Source organism: Neltuma alba, unplaced genomic scaffold (genome assembly GCF_004799145.2).
Source record: "Neltuma alba isolate B1F8T4 unplaced genomic scaffold, ASM479914v2 tig00011687_pilon, whole genome shotgun sequence".
NCBI classification, from domain to species: Eukaryota; Viridiplantae; Streptophyta; class Magnoliopsida; order Fabales; family Fabaceae; genus Neltuma; species Neltuma alba.
Window position 1 is genome coordinate 250,296 of NW_021636326.1, and position 15,823 is coordinate 266,118.

At 38.3% G+C, this 15,823-nt stretch overlaps 3 protein-coding genes across 5 annotated transcripts; 1 reads left to right on the forward strand and 2 right to left on the reverse strand.

Moving 5' to 3' along the window:
• The first annotated feature begins 2,157 nt into the window (after positions 1 to 2,157).
• On the forward strand, positions 2,158 to 3,761 carry LOC114716782 (protein MIZU-KUSSEI 1-like). The gene has a single exon (XM_028901841.1). The coding sequence runs from the start codon at positions 2,628 to 2,630 to the stop codon at positions 3,327 to 3,329; it is 702 nt and encodes a 233-aa protein (XP_028757674.1). The 5' UTR covers positions 2,158 to 2,627; the 3' UTR covers positions 3,330 to 3,761.
• A 2,546-nt stretch (positions 3,762 to 6,307) lies between these two features.
• Positions 6,308 to 7,191, reverse strand: LOC114716790 (uncharacterized). The gene is made up of 2 exons (XM_028901850.1): positions 6,922 to 7,191; positions 6,308 to 6,803 (listed from the first exon to the last, which is right to left on the reverse strand). The coding sequence occupies exons 1-2, from the start codon at positions 7,097 to 7,099 to the stop codon at positions 6,556 to 6,558; spliced, it is 426 nt and encodes a 141-aa protein (XP_028757683.1). The 5' UTR covers positions 7,100 to 7,191; the 3' UTR covers positions 6,308 to 6,555.
• A 1,426-nt stretch (positions 7,192 to 8,617) lies between these two features.
• Positions 8,618 to 15,256, reverse strand: LOC114716793 (uncharacterized). Of its 3 annotated transcripts, none has more exons than XM_028901854.1 (16): positions 15,062 to 15,256; positions 14,630 to 14,893; positions 14,441 to 14,538; positions 14,013 to 14,175; positions 13,813 to 13,923; positions 12,495 to 13,529; positions 12,268 to 12,420; positions 12,084 to 12,183; positions 11,854 to 11,948; positions 11,277 to 11,459; positions 11,108 to 11,164; positions 10,913 to 10,984; positions 10,293 to 10,391; positions 9,945 to 10,076; positions 9,667 to 9,840; positions 8,618 to 9,219 (listed from the first exon to the last, which is right to left on the reverse strand). In XM_028901854.1, the coding sequence occupies exons 1-16, from the start codon at positions 15,176 to 15,178 to the stop codon at positions 9,055 to 9,057; spliced, it is 3,018 nt and encodes a 1,005-aa protein (XP_028757687.1). In that variant the 5' UTR covers positions 15,179 to 15,256; the 3' UTR covers positions 8,618 to 9,054. The 3 variants fall into 3 exon arrangements, with proteins under 3 accessions (XP_028757687.1, XP_028757686.1, XP_028757688.1); XM_028901853.1 differs by having other exon boundaries at positions 14,441 to 14,541; XM_028901855.1 differs by lacking the exon at positions 11,108 to 11,164 and having other exon boundaries at positions 14,441 to 14,541.
• Positions 15,257 to 15,823: the final 567 nt, after the last annotated feature.

Here is a 15,823-nt window from a genome sequence, read left to right on the forward strand (position 1 = left end):
ACTTAACTTTTTTAATCTAATCAAATTAGTTAAATGGGTCTTATATTAAGGAGAAGGAGTAATATATATGCTTGCGAGGAACCATACAAGTACTGCCATTTAAATGTCACGTTCCTCTGCCGTTAGGCAACTTCTAGAAGCGGCAACTGTTTTGATGGGTCAAAATAATATAATAACCTTTTAAATTAATAGGGTTAAAGTATAATTTTCACCAATTTTATTCTTGATATTTTAGTAATGCAATTTTGCCCCTACTATTGTTTCAAGTGAAGTTTTAACTTTCATCTTTTTTTTTTTTTGAGGTGCAATTTTTGTTCCTTAGAGTTAAAATTGTACCTAAAAAATATCAGGATCAAAATTGTACCTGAACCCAATTACTAATCAATAATTTTAAATCCTTAATATTTCTCTAGTCCTAAATATAAAACTTATTTTTATATTATAAAATAGATCTTATATTTAAATCGGAAGAGTATAAAAATTAACCTTGACTTTTAATGTAGTATAAGTATAAGACCCATATTTTTCTATATTGACGGGTCAAACACATTAGACTTTTGAAAGAAATTGTTATAGACAAACAACTCCAATTGGACTTAGCCCATTCCAGATATATTTAATGAGAGGCCCAAGCCCATTCCATGGGGGCAAAACTCATAATAAAATTCACTTTTTAAGGTCCCCTGGGAAAAGCTAAAAAGTTTTTGCCTGGTAATTTTAGGGACGGCACGAGTATTTCATTACTGCAAGAAACCAAATTGGGGAATACGATCATCCTTCATGACTCTACTTGGTGATTTGTTAGTTTAAACAGCTAACTTTGTTAACTAGCAGAGTCATTTGTTTTTTTTTAATCTTTTTAATTAATGTGTCAATATCTTGTGAACACGATGCAACCGGAAGGTGATAGTGGCATTATGCCTGATCTTTCATGTAACAGAATTGCGTTTGGCCAGAATTTCCTGAACAACTGACATAAGTTGAAGTTGAAATTATAGTGTCGACGACCTCTTGTAAAACTCGCAAGTGCTGTCCATTCACCTTTGAAGGTCAAGTTTTTGGTAGTGCTTTGAGTGAATTAAACTTTGCCAGAAAGCACCGCATCATTATCCAATACTTCCAGAGGAATGATAATTCACTGTCTGCTGAGATGAGTTTCTCGCACCCTCCAGAAAACAAAACACTGTTTTAGAGCCAACATTGCTTTTGTTATGTATGCATCTTCCATTATAAGCCACAAGCATGGAGCAGTTTATCAGGCTGTCACGTTGACACAAGTAAAATCAATGTAGAAATTGAACAGAATCAATCACCCATCCCATCACCGCCTCAATAATTTTCAGGCCCCAGTCTATTCTCGTCCTTCCAGTGATGATTTTTTAACAATATCAAAATTTAGCCCAGTTTTGAGATAATATTTCTCCTGGAAAGAAAACGAACCACAGTTCAGAGCAAAGAAATGAGGGGCATCCAATTCTAAAAAAAACAGTGGCCTGTAATATTCATTCAATCCTATAAATCGAAAATATGGAAACTTGGTGAGCATATTGCGATGATAGACAAGAGGAACAAGGGGCAGAGAGCCCGAACAAGAAGAAATAAATAGATTTTTTTTTTTTGGCCGTCGGAATCAAACTCTCATGGTACTGCAGATTGATGCAGTTTTGTAGTGGGTCTTCCTTTGACACTGGTGCAGAGATTTCCCAGTTGGGACAGCAAAGGCATCTGCTCCACACATTATCGGTAAGCACGAACAAATACAAATTGTATTATTTCTACTTGCTGCGTCGTTTTTAGTTATGTTCTCCCATGTTTAATATTTTGTAATACTGTGCCAGGTGTTATGTTCATCAAGGGGCGGCATGCATGCTGTAGGTGTCCATATTGCCAGCACAAGGCGTGAATTTCGAAATGGAAATAACATACATACGAAAAAAATGACAACAAAAAAAGTGGAGCTTCAGCGAAAAAGGACATATGATCTGACAAATTAAAAAGGCAGGCAGGTAATTAAAGAGGGTGTTTGGGAAAGAGAAAGGTACTAATATATTATAGTCCCTTCCATACTAAATATAAAACTCATTTTATAGTGTAATTTACATTACAACATAAATATTATATTTAGAACTCAAGAGAAGAAAAAGCAGCAGATGAAATGTTTGCGGGAAGGGTGGGCTGCATCTCATATAATTAGAGCAAAGGGGGCCTGGAAAAAGGCATAAAGCAACTGACGTTGATGCTGTCCCATACCATATGTAATCACCAGACACGCACATGCTCCTCCCCCTCTTTTTCCTCCAAGTTAGTTTGCCTTTCACTAATCACTATCACCATAACCTATGGTCCAGCTAGCCTCCCCTCATCTCATTGAAGCCCTTGTTCATTTCACAAACTTGGTCACATCAAGATTTTAATCCGAGATTTTCTTTTACCTGATTGACTTAAGCCAGAGCTTCTATTACACCAGCTGCTCTGCTCACCCGTCCCATCCCAATCAAGGAATGGCTTGCTAACAAGAACCCCGCCTATATGTATTCTCGATCTATTTTATGAGCTGGGTCAGCAACAGACAGCTATCTCCATTCTCCAAACTCCAGCATATATAATTGTAACCTTAATACGCCAGAATGCCATCCGTGCGGTCCAGTCCCAGCTGCAACCCCATGGAAACCCCAGGAATAGCGTACCTGCTGCGCCACACCCCGACCTCAGCGGATGATAATAAGCGAACAAGCAAATTCTCCAGTGGTGGCCTCCTTAAAGTGTTGAAGCTCTTCCCTATGCTAACCTCTGGCTGCAAGATGGTGGCGCTTTTGGGCAGACCCCGCAAGCCTATGCTGAAAGATAATTCGACCACCGCCACCATCTTCGGCCACCGCAAAGGCAGAGTCAGCCTGGCCATCCAAGAGGATCCCTACAGCATGCCCATGTTCTTCATAGAGCTGCCCATGCATACGAGTGCTCTGAACAAAGAGATGGCGTCCGATATGGTGAGGATTGCGCTGGAGAGCGAGACGAAGACGCACAGGAAGAAGTTGCTGGAAGAGTTTGTGTGGGGGGTGTATTGCAACGGAAGAAAAGTGGGCTACTCAATAAGGAGGAAGCAGATGAACGAGGAAGAGGCGAATGTGATGCAGCATTTGAGAGGGGTGTCGATGGGAGCAGGGGTTATTCCGAGCTCCGAACAAAGTGGGGACGGGGAAATAACGTACATGAGGGCCAGATTTGAGAGGGTGGTTGGTTCCAAGGATTCCGAAGCTTTCTACATGATTAATCCCGATGACGCCCAAGGTCCTGAGTTGAGTATCTTCTTTGTTAGAGTTCACTAGATCCAGATCATTGTTCCTTATCCTGCTAACCCCTTGTGCTGTTACCTCTTTCCACTATTTCGAGTTTCATTTGCTTGCTAATAAATGAGTATTTGGGACTCAAAATTCAAGACCGAAGTGAGTTTCTCGTGTCCTCTTTGTTATGCCCGTATGCCTGTGTAATTCATCAGTCGCATTCTATCCTTCTTAAAGTCAAACTTCCGTCAACCGCAACCTCTAGTGTTTAGCATGGCTAAAACCGCCCACTAGCTGCCCTTGTCTGCAAATTGTGGCTTTGATCAGGATTGAAAGTTGAATTTGTCAAAGCCCCAATTCCTAGCAAAAAAACCTGGCAGAAGTCAAATTCTTGCAATAGAGAGGATACAACTCTGCCAATAATTTGTTGGGAAATTTTCCAAGACACAGAATTTCATTCTCAGTTTGAGTTGACAATTTTTCGACTTTTGATTTGTTTCCATGAGAAAGGCCACAACAGTAGCTCACGAATCCCTTGCCGACGTCACTACGTTAGGCTACAAGCCTTAGGAAAGAGCAACCAGACCGGCAACAGATTCCCCCCCCACCCCTTATGTTTTTGTGCGGCGTTGGGCCGTTGGGGAGACCCCTGAAAAGAGCAGGTAGCCCAAAACTGCCTCTGCTGAACTTGGGCCATAAGGCAACATAATGGGCTTCATATACGTCCAACACTCATTATGATTGGGCCTAATGAAAAAAGTAAGCCTTTTTCAAAAAAACAAACGCAAAATCGCCAGACCTCGTGCATTTGTTTTGACTTTTGAGATCTCAGTAGAGAGTTCTTTGAACTGATTCGTTTTCGTTTTGACTTTCGTATAAGGATATAATATTTGTACTTAATATTAGTCACTTTAAAAGATATCTTACTTAACAATAAATATTTTATCCTCAAAATATTATGCCATGTTTTTTAAACATGATTTACTTAGCAAGGACCATCGTTTCATAATCGAAGGACAAGGAGCACATAGTTTTAGTCGACATAAACGAAGCATGCGGCAAAAGCAACTAAAGTGAAAGCCAGCAACAGACTATGGGTGAGAAGAAACTTGCTGGAATTAATATGGATATGCACAGTAAGACATGTTGAAGAGAGGAAGGCTGATTCATGGGAGTAGCGACGAACTTGGTGAGAGCAGCAAGGCAGTCGCAGCCAGTGCCGTCGGCAGAAGCAAAGTAATAAGGCCGCCGCCGACTCAGCTAACTCCATTTCGCCGGCGGAGCGCGGATACTTGAACACTGCAATGCAGACTCACGCATTAGTGATATGAAGTGTGAAAGAGAACTGATGAGTAGGCTTCCGATTCAGAGGCTATGAGAAGGCCCTCGAACAAGGGGCTATTTTGGATAGCCCAGTGGGTGTAGTTAGTGCCGGCACCGGCGGCACGCCATCCTTGAGAGCCTCCCACCATAATGCTTCTGCCTTAGCTCATTCCATTTTTCGCAACGCAAGCCATCGCTGCCGACAAAATTGATCCCACCCTCCCCCGATCCCCTATTCTGATTTCCCGCTGCCTCTGCTTAAATTGGATTGATGTTAATAAGACCGAATGAGGGGCTTTGATATATGTGCATGTTTATTGAAGGGGTCGATATTGGACAAAATCCCTCCAAATCAAGCTTGAATTGGCAATGTTTATCAGACATAGAAATGATAATAATAAAGGTATAATTAATTGGGAATGAAGATCGTTGACTCGGTCCTATGTTATTAACGAGCCTGTTTGGAACATCTTATAGAAAAATAACGTCGAGTACATAATATTTTTGGTTTAGGAAATGATTGACGTGATAATACCAACAAGATTATAAGTCTCATAATCACAGGATTCACGTCATTACTTCTCAATTTATATAATGATGACTTGTGTTTTTGATGGATTTGGATTTTGGAATGCAAATCATACAATTGAAAACTGTTAAAATGAAATATTTTTCCTGTTCTCGTGTTTATATTGATACAAAACAATCACCAATTAGCTGTGATATGATTAAAATTAAATTTACTTATAGATCAATTGCTGTCTTTTATATTTTTGTTTCTAAAAAATGACTATGATTGATTTAGTTGATTGATATAAAAAGGTAATTATGCGCGAGCAAATAATTAATTGATGGTTGATTAAGCGCCATGTGAAAATTGTTATTCTTTGAACTTCATATAAACGTGAATGGAGTTTTAAATAAACAGGTGAAAATCAGATTGATATATGTAAGTTCTAAATAAACGTTAAGCATATTATATGCTTTTATTCGCGCGCTCCGAACATGTTACATTAGTTTGTTGCTCTGAATTAAGTTTCATTATATTTGTTGAGGAGATAAAGTGTTGGAAAACATAATTTAACCTCAAAATATTATTATGTCATGTTTTCGATATTTAATAAACTACTTTTCTGGGATGTTGATTTTACCCCTTTGATCCTTAATATAAGACTCATTTAACTAATTTGATTAAATTAAAGAAGTTAGGTAAGTTAGTTAATTATAAGAAATGTGACACATTTTTTTCTAAAACACCATAATCATCTTTCTTAATATCCCCTCTTCTTCTTCCACTTGATTATGGTTGAGGGAGTATCCATAGGGGTAATTTAGAAAAAATTGATAAATATGAGAAATGAGTCTTATACTTAGGACCAAAACCAACTCAATATTGGGTCTTATATTAAGGACCGGAGGAGTATTATAAGTAGCTTTTCAATAGTGACTTACGGAATACGAGGCAAGTATGTGAGAAGAGTTTTATCCCGACTTATATGAAATGGGTTTATGGGAAATTTTCATTACTTTGCCAAACGGGGCCTATATAAGATCTTAACAAGTACCATGTTAATATTGGAATTCTTTTTGACAAGATTGAATATAACCAACTTTTAACTTCTTCTTAAGATGATTGAGACACTTAAAACTGAAGAGCTTGAAAGAGTAAAAGGTGGGGGGAATTGTTAAGACGATCTTGCAACTAAAAGAACACCACTATTATGCTATATCTCCAGGAATTCATAGTTTTATAATTGAAGGAAAAGGAGTACATACGGTTAGGGGTAGTCGACAAACAAAGCACGCTTGGCAAAAGCAACTAAAGTCAAAGCCAGCAAACACACAATGGGAGAGATGAAACTATTGGAATTAATATGGGTAGACATAGATATGTCAATATGTTTGGGTTGCGTTATTTTGGGAAACGAAAAGCCAAGAGGGAGGGAGGCTAATTCATGGGAGTAGCAACGAACTTGGTGAGACCAGCGATGCAGTCGTAGCCACTGCCGTCGGCAGAAGCAAAGTAGTAAGGCTGCCACCGATTCAGCTGAAACTCAAAACCCTCCCCACTTCCCTCGGTCGGCCTTCCCACCAGCTTGGCCTCCTTGAAATCGCACGTCACGAAGCTCCACAAGTCCGGCATCAAGTACACGCTCGGAGCTGCACTCCATTTCGCCGGCGGAGGATATTTGAACACTGCAACCAAACCCAAACATTATAATCATAAGCAAAATTCATTTTATGATGTGGATTATGAAGGGAAGTAAGTTTAGTGTGATCGGTTGGTAGAGAATAGAGAGCAGAGAGCAGAGACCGAGCGTATCGTTGATGCGGAAGGGGCTATTTTGGACGGCCCAGTCGGTGTAGTTAGTGCCGGCACGCCATCCTTGAGAGTCTCCAACCACAATGCTTCTGCCTTCGCTCATTCCCTTTGTGACAACGCAAGCCATCACCACCAACCAAACTGCTCCCACCTTCGCACTCGCCTTCATCTCCTCCTCTATTCTGGTTTCCGGCTCCGTCTACTTATATCCGAGAAATGATAATAAAACCGAGATGAGATGCCGTGTTGGTTGGTTATAGAGATGAGGGTCTTACATATTTATACACATACACTGAAAAAAGTCCCACATCGCCAGCTAGTGGAGTTGAACAGGGACGCCGGAGAATCTCAAACAAGTCCACATTTTTCACAAATGGGTGTGGTTGAATTTCAGTGATAATGTGAGATATTAGATGATTATTGATTAGGTCATTGATCATAGACAATAAAATAACCCAAATGGGTTTGGGACGAAAATCTAGAAAGCAAGAGTAGTGAGTTATTGTCGTAAGTTCGGCAGTTATCCACAGAGTGGAATTTCGAAGGTCTCCAGAAACCAGAAGACAAGACACGCATTTCTGGGTTGGTGAGGGCTGTATTGTCATGAATGGCTTCAAATAATTTGTTGGGTTGAATATGTCAAAATTAAGCGCTGGAACTTCTACTTTGGGAGCATCTCGACTTGATGATCGCTGCCAAGGAAGATTGATGGATTTGAAAAAGACTCAACACCCTTTAAAGAACAACCAGCGTTAATTCCCAGGATGACAACTGCAGACAAAAATTGAATTTTAAGCTTTTTAACAGTAAAAAATTGATTTCAATTGAGCATACAAAACAATTCATTCTAAAAACAGAAGGTACAAAATCAACGGTAAATCAATTTTAGTGCTAATTCACATCCCAAGGTTTCAAGTCATCTTTCAATTCACATGTTATTTGTTACTACCTCTGGTCCTTATTATAAGACCCCGTTTGACTTTTTATTTGGTCCTAATTATAAGACCCCAATCCATTTTTCCTCTCATATTTATACATTTTTTTCAAGATAATCCTTCTAATAATGATAGTTCTAGCCAATATACTTAATTAGCAAAGATATTTTAGGAATGACAATACTTATTTATTACAAATAACTAACTTAACTTACTTCCTTAATCTCCTCAAATAAGTCAACTGGGTCTTATAATTAGGACCGGAGGTAGTAAAACGAAAAAAGACATGAAATAACTAAATGGAAAAAAAATATAGTTTTAGTTTGTCTAAATATTAAAAATTTATTTAAGCCATTCACCCAAAACTTCATATTTCATTCAGTCGCCACTTTCGTTATTGATAAAAAGTATCAGGTTATACGTTATTCCGTGGGGTTTGGCATTTGAACGAAGTTAGAAGAAAGAGAAAAATGAAAGTTGAGGGCCACGTTGGGATGGGAAAATAGTGGCCGATGGGATACAGTCCACAGAAGTCTATTACTTGTTGGAACATAAGCCCGTGAGCCCTTGTTACTTTATTTACATTCTACTTCGCATAAAATTTGAGTCTAGTTACAACCTTCCAACAAAATGTCACGCTCCATATTACTCCATTTACCCTCTACTTTCAGATAAAAAAAAAAAAAATTTATCCTCTACTTCGTTACGATGATTTTATTATATTCCGCTCTAAACTCTAGATGCACTCTCTGAAATCAAAATTTAAGTCACATTAGATGCACAGAAGGAACCCTCTTGCACATGCAGTTGCACAATACAAGTTTAAATTATCGTGCCAAACATTACACATTTAAAATTTAAGCATGTATAGTACCATACAGCCACTCTTCACAATCAGAAAAGAAGCAACAAGAGTCGACGTAACTTTCATGTCAACTTTATCCGATTCACGATAGCAACATTTTTCTTTTGCCATGTCCTGCATGTTGAAGGTTACGATGGCGAGGGATAAGAAATTTATATTCCACCCGACTGTCGTTTTTGACAGTTGATGGCGCCTCATTAAGTCGTTTAGCCGATGATGAATGAACAAGCAAAACGTGGTTTTTCTCCCTTAAAATACTGTACATAAAACCAAGCATAGACCTGTAATCATATTCAGGGAAATATCATAGCCAACCGACTTAAATCAATTTCTATCTGAGGCCTTCCCTGATCTTGAAGTAACACTGCCAGAGCCGGAGCCAGTCCTCAAATTTCCAGTAGCAGACATGTAGAAATAGTTGTAGTTAATTCTGGTGACTAAATCAGCCAAATGAGGAAAGTTCCCCACATTGAGTTTGAAAGATAAGACCTGCAACGCCAGGATAAGAATTATATTATTAACACCGGAGGTCTACTTAAGCTGATGTTTTACATTCCACAAGGACATGAAATTCTAAGTAAAAATGTAATGCTGTGACCTCAACGAAATGAACTCAATATTTTAATTCCACAATTTGTACTTCTATAGAGCACCTTAGTGTTAAATCAGTTAACCTTCAAGCCCCAATGCACACTATTTGTTAGGCAGGCAAACAATGCATATGAGCATGTCTTTGCAGAGTCAATAACTTGAGGTGTATAATCGTAAGTTCCTACAACCTTCAAAAAAATTTTCTCCGTTGAATGTAGTTACTAGAGAGCAAATGCACGCAAATGAAGATGTATTGCCCACAGATCAGAGTCTGAGCACAAGAAATCCATGTTTTAATCAAAACTAAGATGTGGCAATCACAGTATTAGAGTAAATCGCTTTTACCCTGAGGAGGAAAGCAATGCAATCATCGAACTGTCTCTCTATTCGGTCCACTTCCATCTCACACCTTGCCTTGATTGCAGAAACAGCTCCCCCACTGCCTAGGGTTTGTTGTATGTTATAAAAATCTAAAGCTAAGCCAAGGATGCTGTTAATGCGGCTGGCAATCAGAGCCCACTACATTCATAAATGACCAATGCAAATAAATTATACCAATCAAAACTTGATCTGTCCATGCATGTAAAACATAAACAATAAAGGAAGGAGATACAATAAATTACCAGCTTATCAGGGACCACAAAGCACTGCCGCTGAATTGACAACATGTAAGCCTCATGGACTTCAATGACTTCATCCAGAGATTTGGCTGCGGTCATACCTTCACATAGTTCCCGCCATGCACTGTGATATACCTGCATAGAAAGCGTACTGACAGGTAAGACGCACGTGTTCTGTAAACAACTAGATTATGAGGAAACATATGCATTGCAAATACCACTGGTTCAAGAATAATGTGCTTGGATTGAATAAAAAGACATATGTGCTTTGCAATTTGCATATAGTCTTCTTCACGAGCAACCATTCTTTCCAATTATCTTAAATACTGTACACGCAGGTAAGTTTCTTACTCGATCCATCACATATTGATGAAAAGCATCCACAAACTGGAGGAGTTTCTGCTCCACCAACCAATGATGTTTGCTATTGTTTGCTGCAGATCCCCTACCCTGTAAAATGTGAAAACAAGATAGGGTCACAAAACCATAGATGGTGATGGGATCCCACAACTCTTGACCACTTTCAGTAGAGAGAGAAAGAGAACAAGGACGGAAGGAAGCAGTGGGAACGTGGGAATATGGCTACCTTTAAGCCAATGTAAGAAGGTTTTTGCGGTTATTGTGGCAGTTTATGATTAGTTATTATGCTGTAATTTAGGTGCAGTATGATTAGTTATTATGCTGTAATTTAGGTGCAGATACTAACAGCCGTGATGTATTATGGGGCAAGCCTGAGATTTATTTGACCTCGTATGAGGAAATTCTCGGTTTATTGAAGCAAGTGATCTTTTCAGATTCTAGCATTATTATCTTCAGTAGAATTTCTCTTTATTTTTCTTCATAACCCAGCCTATCAGATGGTGTCCAAAATTTAGTATAACACAAAAAATAGACTGTCATCCTCAATAAAGATTTATATGAGGAGAGGATGATGAAACTCCAGATACAAGGGAAGAACTGTATAGAATTACCTTCCACATCCATCGCCGCACTTTATCAAGTACAAATTTTGCTCGTTTGACTTTCAACAAAAACCGCATCACCTTAATTTCAAACGAAAAGAGAAAGGGATGGGGACCAAATTAAGATATGAAAGAACAAACCAGAATGCAAGAACAAAAATGGTAAATAGAACTTTTAATAGAACAAAAAGGAACGCCAGATACCTGGTTGTACTTCTTAATTGCCTCTGTATTGGCAATGAGTTCAAGAGGCCAAGGGACCTGCCAATTTCAATATACCCTAATTTCCTTATTTACTCATTTTTTTAAGTTGAAATTCAAAACTGTCATGAACAATAGTCAGTTTAAAAAAATAAAGAGGCCAAAAGCTAACCTTATATGTGAATTTCAGCATATCAAGGCCATCAATTCCAAAGCTATGAGCATGACTTTTACGGGGAGTAGAAACTGTGGCTGGTTGCTCATCACTGTCAACACTGAGACTATATGTTATTGACACTACCAATGAATCTGGAGTGCTTAACAGCAAGCGATCAGCAGAATTTCTGATTGATTCCTGCATTTGATATTCATAGAAGGATTCTTCATATGGCATAATAAAAGGAATAAGAAATTCATGTAGTATATAGCTCCTTGGACCAAGCCAATGCAATATGAGCAATCTCCTCATCAGATACAGGACAAGTCAGATCACATGTTATCTACAATTTGTTCACTAATTGTCATTTGGACAAACGTGTAAAATATATTGCCTACAATTTTTGCATATTAAGCATTTAAATGATAATAAGTGTTAAAAAGAATTAGAACCATTGGATGACGTTTAATATAATTTAATGTCTGGAAAAAAGCCAAAGGATAAATTACCACTGATGCTAGATGCGGCCTCCACGTAGAATTAAAAATAATAGCAATGCAGAAGGAAGAGAATAGCCGTTCAAAAAACATACCTGTAAAATTGTGTTTAACTCAAAATCATCATCCCACGTTTCTCCCTTATCCAGTTTATTGAAAATGACAGTCAAAAAGTGTTGCAGCAAGTCACCTATCCATGCAAGGTATCAGCACAGAAGACAGAGAAATTGAGAAGACTTCTACCAAACATAAAACAGACAGAAAATTCAATTTAATATACAATAAACAGCAGCTAGCTTAAAATTTTACATCAATTGACAAGTACCTGAACCTAATAAATAAATAGCACGCAGAACTGCAAGCTCATCCATCAATCTCCATTCATCCATTAACTTTAATAAAATATGCCTTCCAACATAATCCACCTGTTTGTTTGAAATGGATTATTATGCAGAGCATTGTCATAGTACGGTCATTTTGGATTCATCAACTATCTTCATTAAACTTACCTGCTTTTGAATGTAGGCTGTTAGACAGTGCTGCATAATAACCAGAGGAGGTGGAGTAGCTCGCAGGTCAATATTTTGCATCCAAAGAAGAACTCTAGATGGAAGAGTGCTGTTTCTTTGGAAAGGTAAGAGCTCTGATACTGGAAGTTCATCCTGTTCAAAAAAACATACAAGTTCAGTTTGTGCCACAAAACCTACATATAAAGCTGGCCAGGGAATAGCAGTACCTGAAATGAAGGCAGAAGGGCAGGAAATGGAAACAGCATTTCCAATAGTTTTCTTTCGTCCTGTGAACGAAGATATTCAGATTCACCGAACTGAAAACCACAAGTATAGTTTGTTCCTTCATTATCAGAAGATGCTTTAGTATCTCCAGCAAATATAGCCGTTCTCAGAATCTCATCATTTAAGGCAGGCAGGCAGAAATTTTGAGATAAGTTCAATGTTTTCCAGGTAGCCCTATTCTTTCTGAGGATTGTTTGACATGGAGTGATTACAGGATTTTCTATGCATGATCTCCAGAGAATCATTTCATGCTCAAGATCTCTCGCCTCTCCTTGGTCTTTTGTGTGATTATCATTTATGTTTTTCTGTTTCAGATTTGAAACGGCTGATTTTTTCTGCAATAATGTATCAGACAAGAACTTGTACCAAATTTTCTCCAAGTATGGCAAAACAGGTGAATTCTCGCTAAAGTCATTTTCTGCATCTTGCTCATTAGCACAAGATGCAAAGGAAAACACAGCATCATATTTGTGCCAGTCATCTTGCAAAAAGTACTTACAGATATGATCGCCATCACCAACAAGTCCTGCCAGGGATACACAAAACACTTCTGACAGGGTTAGCCCAGAGATACTCTGAGAGCCATACAAATTACTCTCTAGATCTCTAGTACTTCCAATCTCACAATCACTTCCTTTACTATAAACGGCTAAGGAATTCATAGGGACATGCCGCATTAGCTGCAATGACTTTCCGGCAGAAACTATTGACTTTGCTAAATCTTTCATAAAATAAGGGCAAGCTTGATGGTTTCTGATGCTATGCTCTTTGCCTTTGACTGTGCCAGACAAAGAAACAGAATCCCTCCTTCCCATTTCCTTCCTGTCAGTTGGTGTTGGCATAGAATCATTACTAGCAGAATTTATGGTAGAGGACTCAACGTCTAGCTTGCTATGCTGCAACAGTCTCAGCAAACAGCTCTTCTCCCAAAACTCAGCCCCATCAACTGAGACCTCTTTGTTGGCAAAAAAGAACATCTGAAGAGAGATAATGAGACCGAGTATCAACACGGCATTTAAACAGAATGCATCACTAGAAAACTCTAGCAGCAGAAATTGCTCCATCATTACTGGTTAATTAAATATGGAAGTATTTCCAAGGCCACACATAATGAAATTCAACACTAGTTCAAAGACGCACTAGCTGCTTCAATCTAAAATTATATATGACTTATATATTTTATGGCTTTCAGGACTAAAAAAGTGAGTAGAACTTCTTCTCTCTCCAGGATAATAAATTAGGAAATTCAATAATGATTACCTCATTAGAAGGATCATCAAGTGTTCCTTCAAAAAGCCAGGAATCAAGGCCCTCAATATATGGCAATAAGCTTCCCACAAACATATAGAGCACCATATGATAAGCTTCCTCCTGAGATGAACATAATTTTGTGTGACAGGATGAACTAGGAGAAACACTTCAATAAACATGTAATGTGCTGCTGGACAAGTAATCACGACCTCACCACCTTGCACTAGACAAATTTCATCAAGCTTCTTGTAAAGATAGTCAAGCACATGAACAGCCAACTCTGCTGCTGGTATGGATGCACCAATCTCAAAATATACTGAGGGTATCGTCCCGTATACTATTTGCAACAGGTACTCACCACCCGAGCAAAGACTAAAATCAATAAATGACCATCAGATACCATCGATTAGTATGTTGCTTTTGAAACACTGTAAACCTCGGGAAAAAAAATTTTTTTGGCCTTTTTTTGCCGCACTCTGGCAGAGGAGCAGAGGGCTTCAGTCACCAAGAAAACATGACGAATACCTTAAGCAACAGTGCTTGAAAATTCCAGGAAGATAACGGCCCAGGAAACAAGCTAGCATATATGCAAACATAATCCTAATTCTTAGAGTTGATCAATTTAACAAATACAAACCTTGATAAAGAACTTGCCAATCCTAACAAGGTTGGAATGGTTGTGCCATCAACATTGCTCATGGCTATTTCCTCCTTCAAGGCAATATTCCGCAACCGCTGCTTGACACAAATTGAATTTTTTTTTCAAGAAAAAGGGGACAGAAAGTAGCACTTATCGAAGAGCATCTCTACATTGTCGTTAACAAACCTTAAGCCAGGCCGAAGCCGAGCACACAAATGCCTTTAAAGTGGGAGGAGGTTTTGGAACAGATTTTTCAACTTTGTTTACTGTGATCTCCACCAATTGCAAACATGTTGCAGCATGCATGAATTGATTAAGGAGGGAGTGAAGACTTCTCTGAGACAGATGAGTCAGGTATATTCCACTTTTGACACGAAAATTGTTTCCAACATGGTCCCAAAAAAAGAGGGAGCCAGAAAAACCCTGTAACATTCGTAAAACGCCCCGTACCTGTGATGGATTTAAAAATAAGGTGGAGAAAAATAACACATTTAATGAAGTATCAGAAAAAATAAACATGCAATGAGCTTGGAAACACAAGAACAGTGAAATCACGGCCATTAAGAATCTACCGTGGCCAAACTCTAAAATTGAGGAAATTGAAAGAAAGAACTAGACCAGTTCAAGTTCGCTGGTTCTCAAGGAGGAAATAGGGACCGCAAAATGAATGTCATCAGCCAACGGAGCATAGATCCTATTGATTAAGCTTCTAGGAAACTGAGGCTTCGCCCCCATCTGCTGAACTTAAATTAGCGAACACTCTGTCGAGTAAAGGAAGTTGTTTTCCCGGAGATTTCAGGTGGAAAATAAAGGAGCAAAAAATCATGAAAAGAAGGAAAATTCGCAATGAGGGGCAGTGAGATCGAAGATACATCTTCAAAATTTTTAATGATGGAGGCAAAACTCACTGGGCCCCCATGCAACGGAACCGAGTCAGTTTATGGGCTATGGAGCATCCAAGTTAGGGGGTCGCTTTATTTCACAATGGGCCAAATCCAGCCTACTTCTTTGTTTTTCGGCAAAATATTTCTTTCATTTTCTTATATAAAAATTCTTAAATTTAGAGATGGTTTTCAATTTTTCTTGAAGAATTTCATTGATATTTTTCTAGAATCTGGAATTGTGAATATGATTTAAGGATATTTTTCATTTAAATTTTCGCCGTTTAAATTTTTGAATTTGCAGGAAATTTTAGCAACTCTTCTCATCTTCTACCTGTGCTCAGTCTTCATTCTTCACCTTTTTTTTCTCCTTAAAAGTATCAATCAATATCAATTATTAATAATTTAACATGTAAATTTACAAAAATAAAACTATTCATAGGTCATGAATACGATTTCTTAATTTTTAAATTTACCGTAATATACAAAGCTGCACCTA